This window comes from Thunnus thynnus, chromosome 7 (genome assembly GCF_963924715.1).
Source record: "Thunnus thynnus chromosome 7, fThuThy2.1, whole genome shotgun sequence".
Taxonomy (NCBI): Eukaryota; Metazoa; Chordata; class Actinopteri; order Scombriformes; family Scombridae; genus Thunnus; species Thunnus thynnus.
The window spans coordinates 18,568,421-18,583,091 of NC_089523.1; the positions used below are offsets into that span (position 1 = coordinate 18,568,421).

At 41.3% G+C, this 14,671-nt stretch overlaps 1 protein-coding gene across 1 annotated transcript in view; it reads left to right on the forward strand.

Annotated features, from left to right (window-relative positions):
• si:ch211-286b4.4 (SCO-spondin) overlaps positions 1–14,671 on the forward strand; it is a 51,069-nt gene that overhangs the window by 27,297 nt on the left and 9,101 nt on the right. The window contains exons 57-83 of the mRNA XM_067594717.1: positions 196–298; positions 440–598; positions 778–940; positions 1,316–1,419; positions 1,524–1,703; positions 2,083–2,304; positions 2,728–2,907; positions 3,032–3,223; positions 3,723–3,872; positions 3,985–4,088; positions 4,964–5,166; positions 6,401–6,621; positions 6,783–6,929; positions 7,072–7,236; positions 7,406–7,557; positions 7,778–7,946; positions 8,188–8,296; positions 8,835–8,971; positions 9,178–9,303; positions 9,944–10,123; positions 10,852–11,076; positions 11,228–11,354; positions 11,535–11,734; positions 11,862–12,074; positions 12,182–12,327; positions 12,765–12,892; positions 13,714–13,858. Of these exons, the coding sequence (XP_067450818.1) occupies positions 196–298; positions 440–598; positions 778–940; positions 1,316–1,419; positions 1,524–1,703; positions 2,083–2,304; positions 2,728–2,907; positions 3,032–3,223; positions 3,723–3,872; positions 3,985–4,088; positions 4,964–5,166; positions 6,401–6,621; positions 6,783–6,929; positions 7,072–7,236; positions 7,406–7,557; positions 7,778–7,946; positions 8,188–8,296; positions 8,835–8,971; positions 9,178–9,303; positions 9,944–10,123; positions 10,852–11,076; positions 11,228–11,354; positions 11,535–11,734; positions 11,862–12,074; positions 12,182–12,327; positions 12,765–12,892; positions 13,714–13,858 (4,350 nt within the window). The remainder of the gene's footprint in view (positions 1–195; positions 299–439; positions 599–777; positions 941–1,315; positions 1,420–1,523; positions 1,704–2,082; positions 2,305–2,727; positions 2,908–3,031; positions 3,224–3,722; positions 3,873–3,984; positions 4,089–4,963; positions 5,167–6,400; positions 6,622–6,782; positions 6,930–7,071; positions 7,237–7,405; positions 7,558–7,777; positions 7,947–8,187; positions 8,297–8,834; positions 8,972–9,177; positions 9,304–9,943; positions 10,124–10,851; positions 11,077–11,227; positions 11,355–11,534; positions 11,735–11,861; positions 12,075–12,181; positions 12,328–12,764; positions 12,893–13,713; positions 13,859–14,671) is intronic.

The window sequence follows — 14,671 nt, forward strand, 5'->3', positions numbered from 1 at the left end:
GGCCGTGTCTTTCATTCTGTCATGACAAATGCATTGCTGCATGCCATGAGTCAATTGTTTTCCTCCTGTTTGCTTGACAGTTTGTCCTGTGTTGTCTTTCTTGGTCTTCACTGTCGTTGCAACCATGATAATGCCTAACGATGCATGTTGTTCCCCAGATATAAAGTCTAATAAAATCACTAATGGTTGCTTTAGGGCAGTGTCAGACAGACAGCCTGCCTCCCAGGCAGCTACCAGCTCAGACAAAGCCAAGGCAGCTGTGAGACATGTCCTGCTGGTTTCTATTGTGAATATCAAGGTAAAACTGATGTGTTGACAAATCATTGAATGACAAAGCATTTAGCAGCAGGGGACGTAAATATAGTCGACATTAAGGTAATGGCTGTTTTTTGTAAGCAACCAAAATGAAAAATGTTCTTTTTTTTCATATGCACATCAGGAATGATCCTTCCACTTTCATGTGAGAAAGGATTTTATTGTCCTAGTGGATCAGCAAATCAGCATCCCTGTCCAGCAGGTACCTATGGAAACAGGACAGGGTTGGTTGAGGAACTGCAGTGCTCATTGTGCGATCCTGGGATGTACTGTAAAGGAACAGGTACAATACATCACAGTTTTTGACCCTTATTAGTTGCTTGTTCTCTATTTCTCACAGTTGACCATTTTGCAAATGGCTGCAGTTTAGATTTATAAGTGTAATCCAGAAACAATTAGAAGTAAATAGCTGCTCTGTTATTTGAGTGATAAAAATCTTGCTTGAATGATATTCCTTTTAAGGGAGGTCTTCCCCCAGTGGCCCATGTGCTGCAGGGTTTGTTTGTGTTGAAGGAGCCTCTGAACCTTCACCATCAGACAGTCTGACTGGATTCCCATGCCCTCCTGGTTTCTATTGCTCTGAGGGGACTTTTATACCAAGACCATGCCCCAAAGGAACATTCAGGTGGATATTGAGCAATATCTCTATGTACTTAATAATCTTTGTTTGAATTACATCTATAGGATTTGAGCCACTGTTGTTGTAGCTGGTGACTAAACGGTGTAGTCTAGGTATCCTGAACTAATATTGATTTTTTTTTTTTTTTTTAATTAATAGATCTCACAAGTAGATATTTAGGCAAAGTCAGGTAATGATCCATGTCCAAGTTTTTGTTGGTGTCACTGCAACAATGTGTTTAAACACGAGATATAATCTGATGTGTCATCCTTTTTAAAATTCTCTAAGGTGATGCAATACTCAGCAATTATTATCCAAACAGCATAGCACTCGACTTCTCTTGTAGTTTATTGTTATTTATATATTCACATCTTATGACAGTCAGCAAAGCAGGCTTGTGGATGAGTCTCAGTGTCGTAGCTGCAGTCCTGGTTTCTACTGCTCAGAGACTGGCCTCTCTGCAGTCTCTGGATCCTGCCTGCCTGGTAAGAAACAAGACTGAAAATTCAATTATGTTAGTGTGACACATTATCCCACTTTACATGAAAGTGTTGCTTTGCAAACATTTTATAAAAGTGTCTCTCCCCAGGATTCTACTGTCTAGAGGGATCTCATACTGCTGCTCCAATGTCAAGTGTATCTGGAAGTGTTTGTCCAACAGGGCACTACTGTGCAGAGGGCAGCAGTGTACCCTCACCCTGCCCAGCTGGCTCTTACCAGAATGAGACTGGAGGAAAAGGCAAAGATGACTGCAAACCTTGTCCTCTTGGTAAACAAGAAGATTCTGTATAAAACTGTAAAATACTACTTTTTCTGTCACAATTTCTGTCTGTCGCTCAAGATGTTGCTGCCGTTTAAATGTGGGGCAGCTGTGGCTCAGGGTCATCCACTAATCGGATGTCAAAGTGTCCTTGGGCAAGATACTGAACCCTAAATTGTTCCCGATGGCTGTGCCATCGGTGTGTGTGAGTGCATTAGATTCTCCTCCTGATGAGCAGGTTGCATGGTAGTCATCGGTGCTATCAGTATATGAATGTGTGTGTGAATGGGAGAATGTTGGCTTGCAGTGTAAAGCGCTTTGAGTGGTTGGAAGACTAGAAAGGCGCTATATGAGTGCAGTCCATTTACCATTTAAATGTCTTTGCCAGGCTGGTTCCAGGATTTATCCGGCCAGAAAGAGTGTAACCCTTGTCCTCCTGGGTACCACTGCCAGTCCCCCAGTCCCAGCCCCACCAGGGGGAGCTCCACTGGACTCTCCAGCCCTTTGCCCTGCCCAGCTGGCTACATCTGTCCTAGGGAGAGTCCAGACAGTCAGCCTCTCCCATGCCCTAAAGGCACATACAACCCCAGCCCGGGTCTCACCACCACAGGTGAAAAGGCAGAACCTTTGTGAAAAAAGGGAACAAGTGGAATAATAAACCCTCTTTGAAAAAAGTATAATGTGGAGACTGGATATGAAAGTAAATTACTTGACTATGCAAATATTTTGTGGTGTACTCTCGAGGCCTTTAGGATGTTATTGATTATTCAAATCAGATTTTCCTTCAGACAAGATTAAAAAAATCTGCAGTCAAGGTAAGCACTTTTCTACAATAAAATAAACCAGGTTCAAGGCCTGTGAACCAAATTTTGTTTTTCTTGAAATGATCTTCCTCAATTTTTGTTTGATTCAAGAAATTGACACTTCCATCTGTGTGCAGTTGTTTCGGAGACATGTTGATGGATCTCACCTAGCAGGTGGCTTGTTTTGCTGTTAGGACTGAAGTCAAAGCTGTCACTCTCTTTGTTTACAGGTGAGTGCCTAGTGTGTCCAGCAGGTCTGTTCTGTGGGTCTGACGGTTTGATTGAGCCATCTGGATCGTGTGCTGCTGGGTTTCTTTGCCTGATGGGTGCCACGGTTCCCAACCCAACTGACAACAGAACTGGATCTCTCTGTCCCCCGGGGGTTTTCTGCCAACAGGGGGTTATAGCAGGTAAACAGAATGAAAGACAGCTAGGTTTCCATGTTTTAATGCTTTCCATGTTTTAATGCTGATTTAATGGGTTATAAAGATAATCTCTTATATTTAAATGCATTTTTCCCCTTGTGTGTTTTAGGTGATTGTTGGGCAGGGTTTTATTGTGACTGGGGCTCTAGCAGAGCAGACCAGGCTCTGTGCCCAGCTGGTTTCTTCTGCCCCAGTGGAGCACCAGTCCCCATGCCCTGTCCTGCAGGGACATTTAGCTCTGGAGCAGGCAACACACACCAGGACAACTGCACCACCTGTACCCCTGGATACTACTGTCAAGGTGAGTCCAAAAGTTTTCTTCAGCACGAAGAGCAAGGGTGTTTTTCCACCACGAAATCCATGCAGGATAGAGAGGAAAGAGGAAGAAGAGAATACAATTTATCTTCCAATAGTAGTCACCATAGATTATCATTCAGTGCAGCCACAAGACATGTTTTTCATGAGTTGATTTTTAAGCTATGATTATAGACACACCAAAAGGATACGAATCATTGGCTAGCTAGCTGCTGATTACCAATTCATATGCTGTCTTTTTAAAGAAAGCAATGGATTCATACCCATTCCATGAGGGATACTCAATGTCATTCAGGGGAGCACTCAGTTTTATTAATTGAAGCAGATATTATACAATACATCTTTAGGGAAAAGGGTACAACTGATCTGACAACTGATCTGACAGTGTCAAAGTGTCCTTCATAATACAGCTGTATCTTTTCAAAGTCTAAGAAGGTTTCGTCAGATATGTCAGTCTTTTATTCATTCTCTCTGATGTGGTTCAGTTGAAGGCACTGTACAGCCCGCACTGTGTCCCTTTGGATACTACTGTCCTCCAGGACTGACACTAGGACTGGAGTTCCCTTGCCCACCTGGGACTGTGCAGAACCAGCTCGGAGCCTCAAGTCCTGATGCCTGCCTGCCCTGCCCTGCTGGTATGGAAAGGATAAACCCCTAATTAAATTAAAAAAAATACTTGTTCACAGTTAAGTGAATGTGTTTCAAATTTGATGATGATGAGTTTTATTTTGTTGGTTTTTCTGGCAGGAATGTTCTGCTCTCAATCTGGTCTATCGCAGCCCACAGGACTGTGTGAGGCAGGATACTACTGTCCAGCTGGATCAACCAGCCCTAACTCTACTGAGTATCAGGTGTTGTTCTTCTTCTCTTTTGGCTCTGTAGGTCCATAACCTTGTGATGTTGGTCAGTAAGTAGTTGGCCAGTCAGCCCTTGCCCCCAAAGAATGATTCTTACTGATATTGGTGACCTTTTGACCTTTCATATCAATTCACAATTCATGTCAAAATTTTCTTATGCTCACAAGAAAGACCAAAGACTCCTCATTAGCTTTCTTCCAACAACACCATCAAGTGGAACTTTGTACACAAGCTATCAAAAAAACACATTTCCTGGAAATTTGTTGTGGTTATTAATGGTGCCTTGGCAATGAATTGCTTTTCCTCTAGCACCACCATCAAACTTAAATTTCCACTGGTACACAGAAAATATCAGAATCTAACTGTGTTTACCATGAATTTCACTGAACTGATTTCTGCTCCCCATTTTGGTCACCACATAAGCTTTCCTCAATATCCCCCTGAGGGGAAAAAATTTCAGCACAACATACTGCATAATCAAATAGAAGACTGCCATATTGCTGAGCATTTTTATACTATGATAAATGATAATAAATGAAATTGTAATAAATGGGAGTAAATTGCTATAGTTTAACAACCACATGACCCTTCCAAATCACATTTTAAGTCCCACTACTTATAAGGCTTTAACAATAGGAAAATCATTATTTTAACTTTCATCAAGCACCTTTGTATTGCAGGACGTAATATTTTAGCTTTAGACTTGACCATATTCGACTTTAAGTCTTGTTACTACATGCAAGCAATGCATGCTTTACCATGCATGCATCCTTAGGACATTATGCATCAAAGCATATAAATAAACACTGTCATTTTGTGTGTTATGACACTGACTGCATTAGGGTTTTTATTTTTTATTTCTATCTCAGGCAAATTCTACCAGAAACCATCTTTGCCCTTCTGGCTACTATTGCCCCTCCGGCACTGGCTATCCACTCCCTTGCCCCACAGGCTCTCTCTCCATCCTCCAAGGACTGAAGGGGCTAGAGGAATGCCCACCCTGCCCCCATGGACTGTTTTGTGACAGACCTGCAATAGCTGAGCTCTCAGATGCTCTCCCATGTCATGCTGGGTAATCACCTTTGCTCTTTCGCCTTTTCAGTTTAAAACCTCTCCACTCTGTCTGAGAGTAGAGAGACATACTGTTCTTTTGTCCTTGATGGATATTATTCAGACAGTTCACTTTACTAGCTGCCTTTGACCTAGACAGGAGGTGGTCATGAAAATAGTTTTGCTTTGAAATTGTTTTTCTTCTTTCTTAAAAATAAAATAATTTTATTATTTCTCTGTCTCTCCCCTACCTTTTCTGTTTCTCACCTTCTGCCTTTATTTTCAGATTTGTGCAAAAGATTTATACATAGATTCAAGGGACCATTCCATTATGTCAGCAGGATATCCGGTGTTCAAAAATCAATTGCAAGCCAGTATACTCACAAACAACTGAATCAGACAGATAATTGAGGCAAGCAGACAGTCTTTACCTGAGCGTCTGTTGAGTCTCAGCAGGAGAGGGAGCAGTGTTCTTCAGCAGGACAAAATTCACACACTTTGGTAAAAGCTGCATTTTGGTCGTAAAGTATGCTCTGCAGTGAATACTTAAACAGATAAAACCCACTTTAAAGTGGCTGTAGCAGTGTGTGTGTGTGTGTCAAGGTTACAGAATCTGAGTTTATTTTTTATTCCATCCTTGAGGTATAAATAGGATCTATGATCTGAGTTGACTACAGAATTAGACTTCAGTGAAATTAAAAAGTCATAAAACAAGTCCTATTTTATTTGACACTAATCACCACCAGATATCAAAGCATTTACATTAATTTGGAAACACTATTCTTTACAACTTATGATGCTTGCTTCTGAAACTAATTTCAACATATGTCATTTCAATTTTCAGTACCTGCATTCTTGGGACTATTTATCACAGATTTCTGGTTAGACATTATTTTAATTACATTGATTGAACAATGTGAACTGCCCTGAATTCAAATGTACTAGTTTCAATGTATCAATACAACAGTGACTGTAAACAGAAATGCTGCTCATTGAAAATCTTCCTTTTAATAAACATTCCATAGCCATGCTCTACTTGAGAACACTACCTACCATTGTAAAACTAATAATTCTAATAACCTTCATCATTGAAATTTGAAGTGGCCTTGATTGACACTGAATACTTTCATTAAAATGTTTTCTCAAACTTCTCCAAAAGATGATATTTTCTCACTGACAGATTGTGGGATCTTACTAATGGCAACTTGAAGCAATATTTGTGATATGAAGTTTGTTTTTCCTGTTTATGCCTACAGGTACGTTTGCCTGGGTGGCAGCTCCAGTCCCACCCCATCTGATGGTTCCCATGGCTACCTCTGCCCCGCTGGCCATAGCTGTCCTGTTGGCTCAGCAAGTGAAGTTCCCTGTGAGCCTGGCACTTACAGTCCAGCCCCTGGAGCAGCCCACTGCATAATATGCCCCAGAGGGACCATGTGTTCCTCGTCAGCCACTAAAGAGCCCTCGATCTGCCCAGCTGGTGAGGATGGTGATAATAATCTTCAAGTATAAATCAGATCATTACTGCAAGTCTACACAACTCTAAACTACATAACAGCAGTACTGTCCAGTGGGATAATTCCTAATGTTGCTACATTAATAATAAACTAATATTTGATAACTGTTATGATCTCTTTCTAGGTCATTTTTGTCCTGCTGGGACAGCCCTGCCTCAACCCTGCCCTGTAGGGACTCTAAGTAATCAGACAGGAGCACACTCCCTCTCTGTGTGCACAGCCTGTCCCTCTGGAGTGTACTGTAGCTCATATGGAGCATCAACACCACAAGGTGCACAGATACAATAGAGATGTTTAGTGATATGACTTTTGTCTTATAACAAAACGTATGCACCTGTATGCTGGTTAAACAATTTAATAACAGATAAGCAAATTGATGAGGAAATTTATAGAGTTTGTGTGTTTTTGTCTAGGTTTATGTTTGCAGGGTTATTTCTGCCAAGGTGAAGCGATAGGGCCAACACCGCAGAGCTCTGACAACTTCCCCAGGAATGGGCCTTGTCCTGTGGGCCACTATTGTCCAGCAGGTTGCCTCTCCCCAATTCCTTGTCCTCTTGGCAGTATCCGCAACACCACTGGTACTCATAATGTTTACACACATTATGAAATAATGTTTTTTCTGTTAGATACCATGTCTTGGCTTTTGAAATAGATTCTAATATCATGCCATTTTCTCTTCTGTGAGGAACAGCTTTCTGTCCCTGTCACTTTATCTCCTCACTGGTATCTGTTGTTCTTCTTTCATAGGAGGTGTGTCGATGGAAAGCTGCTCTGCCTGTCCCGCAGGTCATTACTGTTCTACTGAAGGTCTGGCCAACCCCAGTGGGCCCTGTGCTGCTGGTTTCTACTGCCCTTTTGACTTCTCTTCAACCATTCCATATGCCTTCCTCTGTCCCAAGGTAAGGCTATTCATGTACTCTTTAATTCTTTCTATCTGTGTTCCCTGTCTTCCACTGAATTCCCTTCCCTGTCCTTCACATATCCATTGTTGTTATTTTCTACCTAACAGTATCTCTAAGCTATCTTAGAGAAGCTTGTGCCACGTTGATTATCATTAATGTCCTGCTGCATTGAATGCCACCCCTCAGTTGCACTTTGGTCATTTCCATTCTCTCCTAGGGCCACTACTGTCCAGAAGGCTCTGCCCTAGCCCTGCCTTGTCCAACAGGAGAGTATCAGCCAAACCTGGGCTCAGATAGCTGCATTCCCTGCCGACCTGGATTCTACTGTGAGGAGGCCATAATAGGAGAGCCATGGCCCTGCCCACCACACTCATTCTGCCCTGCAGGTATGCTATGTACGATTTTGACTGCAGAGGATGACAACTTTAATTTAATTTCCATGTATGTATAATCTTATAAACCATCACAAAGAAAACAAAAAAGACACAAAACTCCCTTTCAGATATGTGTTTTAGTCCAAAATAAAACAACAAAAAAAATTGTACTTAATGGCACTTATTGCCATTGTGGTAATTACTATGTAATAAATCATGCAGCCTGTCTCTGTTCTTCTGCATCTTTTGTCAGGCACCATGGTGCCTCAGCCGTGTCCTAATGGGACATATACTCATCCAAACCAGGGAGGGCTACAGGAAGAGAGAGAGTGTTTACCCTGCCCCCCAGGGAACTTCTGCAGGTAAAGAGCGCTGGTTCATTGGAAGCATCACAGCTTATTTGCATGCAAGCATGAGCACGCAAATGTGCACTTGTCTCACATACTGTACAATACACCCAGACACATAGTGTGTACACACACACACACACACACACACACACACACACACACACACACACAGATATGTATATAGACATCCTGTACAGTTAGGCACATGCACATCCTGTGCTCATGCATACATGCTCAAAGGCAAACACGCTCTCTGCTTTGATTATACTCACAATTAGCAGAAGGAGGGAATACTGTATATCATGCTTCGGGAGTCATGGTTCACTGAACAGCCAAATTAACACCTTAATATGGATGAATATAATGAATTTGAATATGACTATGGGAGGTTAAAATGGTAGAAATTATGTAATTATCAAGCTGTTTATCTAATGAAGTGTGCAATCTAGTGTCTTCAGAAATATTCTTGCCCATGCTTGTGTGTGTTTGTGTGTATGCAATGAATTTTGTGGTTTTATGGATAAACTAACCTAGTGTATATTTTCCAAAGAGCTGGTAGGATCCAGGGTGTGTGTGCTGCAGGGTATCTTTGTTTTTCTGGGAGTGCAGATTTAACCCCGCAGGGACCAATGTCTGACTTGACCCAGTGTCAGTGGGGCATGCAGTGTGCTGGACCATGTCCACCAGGTACAATGCATCAATTCTTAAAAACAAACAAACAAACAAATAACCTAAATGCTAGCAACAATTGATATTCAGTTTATCCACACAGTGTTGTTCTCAGATGACCTTTGAGATTAGTTATCTCAAACTTATAAGTATAGTCAGACAGTCAGTTTATCATTTAACTCTTTAAAGTTAATTGTAAAAACCTAAGCATTTTTTTATTCTAGGTTTTTACTGTCCTGAAGGCACAGAGGAGGCTGTGCCGTGTCCTACAAACAGTGTCAGAAGCTCCCCAGGAGGTGCCAACCTACAGGACTGCTTACTGTGCCCACCTCAGCATTGGTGTAAACCTGGTACAGACTGATAACAGTCTTAATGTTTGAGTGTTTTGAAGTATTTTTGTAGCTAATGCAGTCAGGTTTACAGAATTACAGTGCAGGATAATCTTTTAAACATTATGAAGTCTCCTTTTTGTGGACAAATTGGGTTTGAGAAATGATGGAAAGCAATGCCTGAGTTTGTGACATTGATTTAGACAATTAAAACTTAGCAGAAAGGGCATTGCGTAGTTTTGGAATTCTTACAGTGAAATTCTCATTTTGTCTTTGGTGAGCAGTTTTTCAATCCTGATGCTTTGTACACAGCATTCTGCCTGCTTTCTATCGTACCACGTAGTTAATTACAGTCTTGTGTGTAAACTGATTGGATGCCAGCATGATCTGGGACTAAAAACCACTGGCTGACAGCCAGGTGAGCCCTGAAAATGATGACTAAGGCTGGGATCATGAAGTGTTTACCAGTCAGAAATATTGCCAGGGGCAAGTGCTTGATGAGCCTTAAAAGTAATCAATAAAATATTGAAATCTTGAAATCAACTCCTCAAACGGAAAGCAAGGAGTGTAACAAATGTGCACTGAAACAATCTTCACATAAAAATATGAAACTGTTTTTTTCCCCTCATAATATTTCAGCATTTTGTTTGTTTGTTTGCAGGAGATGCAGTCCTTCATCTGTGTCCTGCTGGTCATTACTGTGATGGTTTACCTGGCAGCAGCTCTAATGGAGAGACAGGACCCAGGCCATGTCCTCTGTACACCTATCGAGCTTCCCCTGGCGCAGGCAGCAAGAGTGACTGCCTGCCCTGTCCTCCTGGTTCTCACTGTAATAGCACAGGTCTGACACACTGCAGCTCACACCATAGACCACAACCTACTCATTTAAAAAGTTAATTAAAATTACATATGCAAATGTAACAGATTCCTTAAATTACAGGTGATATTTTCTCTTTTCTTTCTGCTATATCTTGTAATGAATTGTAAAATAGTGTATAACGTTACACCTTAGTATGCCTCTCTTGAGTGGGTTTGAATTCACATTTGGAAGGACAGTTCAATGCAGTTTGCCTTTCTAGGTTGTATTAATTTCACTAGGCATGCACACCTTTATACTTGTGCCTGAGCCTTTAGCTGAGATAAGAGTGGAGAAGGTATAATGTGATTGAAGTCCTTGAATTTAAAACATACCTGGGGTGACAGTTATGACTGAGGGGTGGATTTACAAAGGAAAAACTTATTTTAATCTCCCTCACAAATGCTTAATGTTTGAAATTGAAACCATATTGTTACTTTATCTGCTGGATGATGTGCAGCAGATGGTCTCCTCCCTCTCCTCTCTCTGATTCTTTGTATTCATACATGAAAGCTTCGTAAATAATGAGTAGCAAAGAACTTCACTTGTGTCTGAGTCATTTTGATAAGTTTAATGGTTCAGGTGTTTGTTACTTCATTGAGGGTCCCACTCAATTTGATAATTTCTTATGCAAAGATGAAATTAATTTATTTAAATTATGGTTTCACTGTGTGAAGTAATATGTTTTCTACATTTTTTTTTTTATTTTCCAGGGCTTACAGACTACTCCAACCATCCTTGCCCACCTGGTTATTGGTGCAGTGGGTCTGGACCCCCTTTTCTCTGCCCACCAGGCACCAAGAGGTCCCTTCCTGGAGCTGCTGCACCTAGCCAATGTGAGCCCTGTGCAGGGGGAACCTTCTGTCCAGATCCTTGGGCTACAGGAAAGCCCAATGTGGAGGGGATACCCTGCAGGGCCTCTTATCATTGTCCCATGGGTAGGTTTATCCACACAGTTTATAATATTACCATATATCTGTAAAATCTGTATGTGATGGCATGGAATATTTTATTTTAATAATAAATATAGTGATTTTAATTTAATAAATAATAAGGTTCTGCAGTAATGAGTTTTTGCTTATAATTCAGGTGCAGTCACAGAGAGGCTGTGCAGAGCTGGCTCATACTGTGGACCTCAGACTGCTGAACCTCAAGTCTGTCCTGAAGGTTACATTTGTCCAGAGGGATCCCATTCCTACAACACCCCTGAACAACTGTGAGTGCATTCAAATGGTCCGGCATTCTAAAACATGGCACATAAGGAAGACTGTCTGTAGGACTGACATGGAAATGAGAGGCTTTAACCGTTGAAATGATAATAGCTTAATGGATTTGGACTGATTCTGCAAGGTGGGGGTTAAAGTTTTATAAATAACTTTGTTACCATGCTCCACAGCTGTCCATTTCCCTACTACTGCCCAGCCAACAGCTCTGCCATGAAGTCCTGTGAAGGGGGCTCCATGCCTGTCAACACCAGTGGGCTCAGAGGATCCAAAAACAGCTGCTGTAGTGTGTGTGAGGGTGGCACCTATCACCTCTACCTCTCCCCTATCCCACAATGCCTTCCATGCCCACCAGGATACTATTGTCCCACAGGTACTTTACATGCAAAGAAAGGAATTACTCACCACCACAAATCATTCCTGATCTCAATTCATGTTTAAATTATGTATTATTTCATGCCTAACTCGAAATTAAGTGTAAATTGATTTTAATTGAACAGGTACAAACCACTACAAGAGTAATCCTTGCCCTCTTGGGTATGTCTGTCCGATGGGATCCACCCAAGAGATACCATGCCCCCCTGGCTCTTTTGGTAACCTCACTAATGCTGAGAAAATCGAGGACTGTCACCCATGTCCAGTTGGCACCTTCAACCACCTGCCTGCCCAGAAGGCCTGCTTTCCCTGTGGCAGCTCTTCCACCTCACCTGCAGGTTTTACCCTTTCAGATGTTCCTCAGATCACATAAAATGCTTTTATCTGAACATTATTATGTTCATTTTTTTATCAAATTTGTCCTGCGTCTCATTTGTTTCCACAGGTTCTTCTTCTTGTACCTGTATTGGAAAGAACCGTGCATTCCAGCACTCAGATGGTTCATGTTTGTGCAGAACTGGTTTTATCTTCTATGACGAACTGGATTTCAAAAGCTCTACATCTGACAGTGAATTGGACTGCCAGCCTGAGGTTAGCATTAGGCCTGAAGTCAGCAATAATTTTGTTTTTATTTCTTTTTTAATCTAATTTTCCCATATTTAGACAGTGAATTTGTAATTTCTTCCTTTCAAAGATTTTATGGAAATACAGTAAATGTGTTCTTGTGCAACTGTATAGACTGAAAATATTATACTCCTTCAAAGTCAACTTTGAATGTGATGCTGTATTGCAGCCAACTCTCAAGTGTCTGTTTTGGTGCTTTTCCACAGCACATAAACATAACCCTTGCCTAACAGTGTCGCCCTACACAAATGAAATCTCTGTAAAAAAGACTTCCTCCAATGTCTGTGAGATGGGGAAAATACTCTAGTAGATCAAACATGAATGATGTAATGACCAGTAAGGTCTGTTTGTTTGAAGTCCTTTAGATGTGTATGTGTGTGTGTGTGTATTTGTGTGTGTTTCAGGTGAACAGACGGTGTGCCACAGGACAGGTACGACTGGCAGCATCCAGAGAATGTGTGTCCCCATCTCTCCACTCCTGTAATATCACCTGCGGACCGCATGGAGGAACTCTGGATGTGGAGATGGGCATGTGAATCTCACTAATATTTTTCAATTCAATTTGCTCCTTTACAATGGCCTGCAACATCCATGACTTTAAAAAAAATATTGCTGCAAACCACATTTGAATTAAAGGCTTACTATGCAGGATTTTCCTAAAAAAACAAAACAATTTACAGACTCATACAAAATAATCCCTCTCAATCATCAGTTATGACCCACTGGAAGTGCATGTTCAGGACAATTCTGGGCGTCAAACTTTGGGCAGTTGGTATGTAGCCCCCAGCCAATAACAGAACGCAGGGTGTGAGGTCAGGACTTGTAGCATAGCGACCAGGTTACATTGCTGTCTCTCTCTTCTGCTCTCTGTCTGTGTCCGTTTGACTGAGGGGGGGCTGAGCTCCACACAATCACAGACACGCACGTAGAACAGAGAGGCCATAGCAGACAGGATGAAGCGTGTGCTTCAGCTGCATTCACATAAATTTGGCAATGCAGCATCTTCCTGCAAGGTTGTGTGGAGGTGTGTAGGTTTATTTGTCCTTTAGAACATAGCCACCGTGAAACAATCAGAAAATAATGTTTTTTTAAATCCGATTCACTGCTTTGTTCTTGCTACCACCGCTCTCTCTCTCTGTCTCTCTCTCTCTCTCTCTCTCGCTTGCGCTCTCAGCTCTCTCTGGTGTCATTGAGCTGGGGAGGAAGGGCCAACTTTGAATGTTGTGTTTACAAACAGCAACCGACAAATTCTGCATAGTATTCCTTTAAAGGTATGAAGTGATTTCAGTGACAAATAATCTGATATACTGTCTTTTTGTCTTTCGCCTTATCTGCTTAATCCTGATGCCCCAGCTGCCAGTGTGAGCGATATGTGTCTGCTGAGGAACTTTGCAACACTTCCTGCCTATCCAGAGTGCCTCATCTCTCTGCCCAGCTCTCCCCAGATGGACACCTGCTGCTCAGCGTCAAAGAAAGAGACAGCGTGGTGTGGGCCAGGGTGAGGGAGAGGTGGCAGGGCCATTGAAAATCTGATATTGCAGCAGTTTTTATTTACATCACAATTATTGATTAATTACACTAAACCTGTATATGAATTAGGATTTTTTGAGGCGGCTACTACCAGACACATATAAGCACAAATACAACATTAGTATTTAGCTGATGCAGCCTGGAGACTTCTCAGACTGTGGAGTCCAAGCTAGATCGATTATTTGTCGGAAAGCTTGGTGTAGCATTTATCAGAATTTTGCAGTCTCAGCAGGATACCTGGAAAAATGTTGCAGCTGCAGATTTGGTGATACCATGGCATTATGGCCATAGGAAAGTGTTAAATAATGAACTCTTCTCTCCATGCAAGAATAAATTCAACAAGATAGCCTCTTGGTCTTCATCATTTATGGATGTGGATGTTTTGTGTGTGTGCATTTGAGTGGGTCTAGTTAAATTGAATTTTACCTTTGGGGGTTTGTTTACCTTATGGGAGAGGATTTTTGTGCTTTGTGACTTTGATTTGGCTACACAGTAGAAATTAAGCTGTCTGATTTAGAGATGCTTAGTGCCCCTAACTTTTATAACTTTTTTAAAACTTTTTTTTAACATTATCTGCTATATAAATTTATTCTATAAATATTTTGTGTATATATTTTGTATTATTATATATGTAGTCTACATGTTTAGCGATGGTAATGCATAAATGCATAAAGTATAATTATTCAAAACAGACATTGAATACACAGATACACATACAGAAATATGCCAAAGTTCTTCCTCTGTTTTTGGTTCTCCAAAATGGTGCAAACACTTCAGCTCA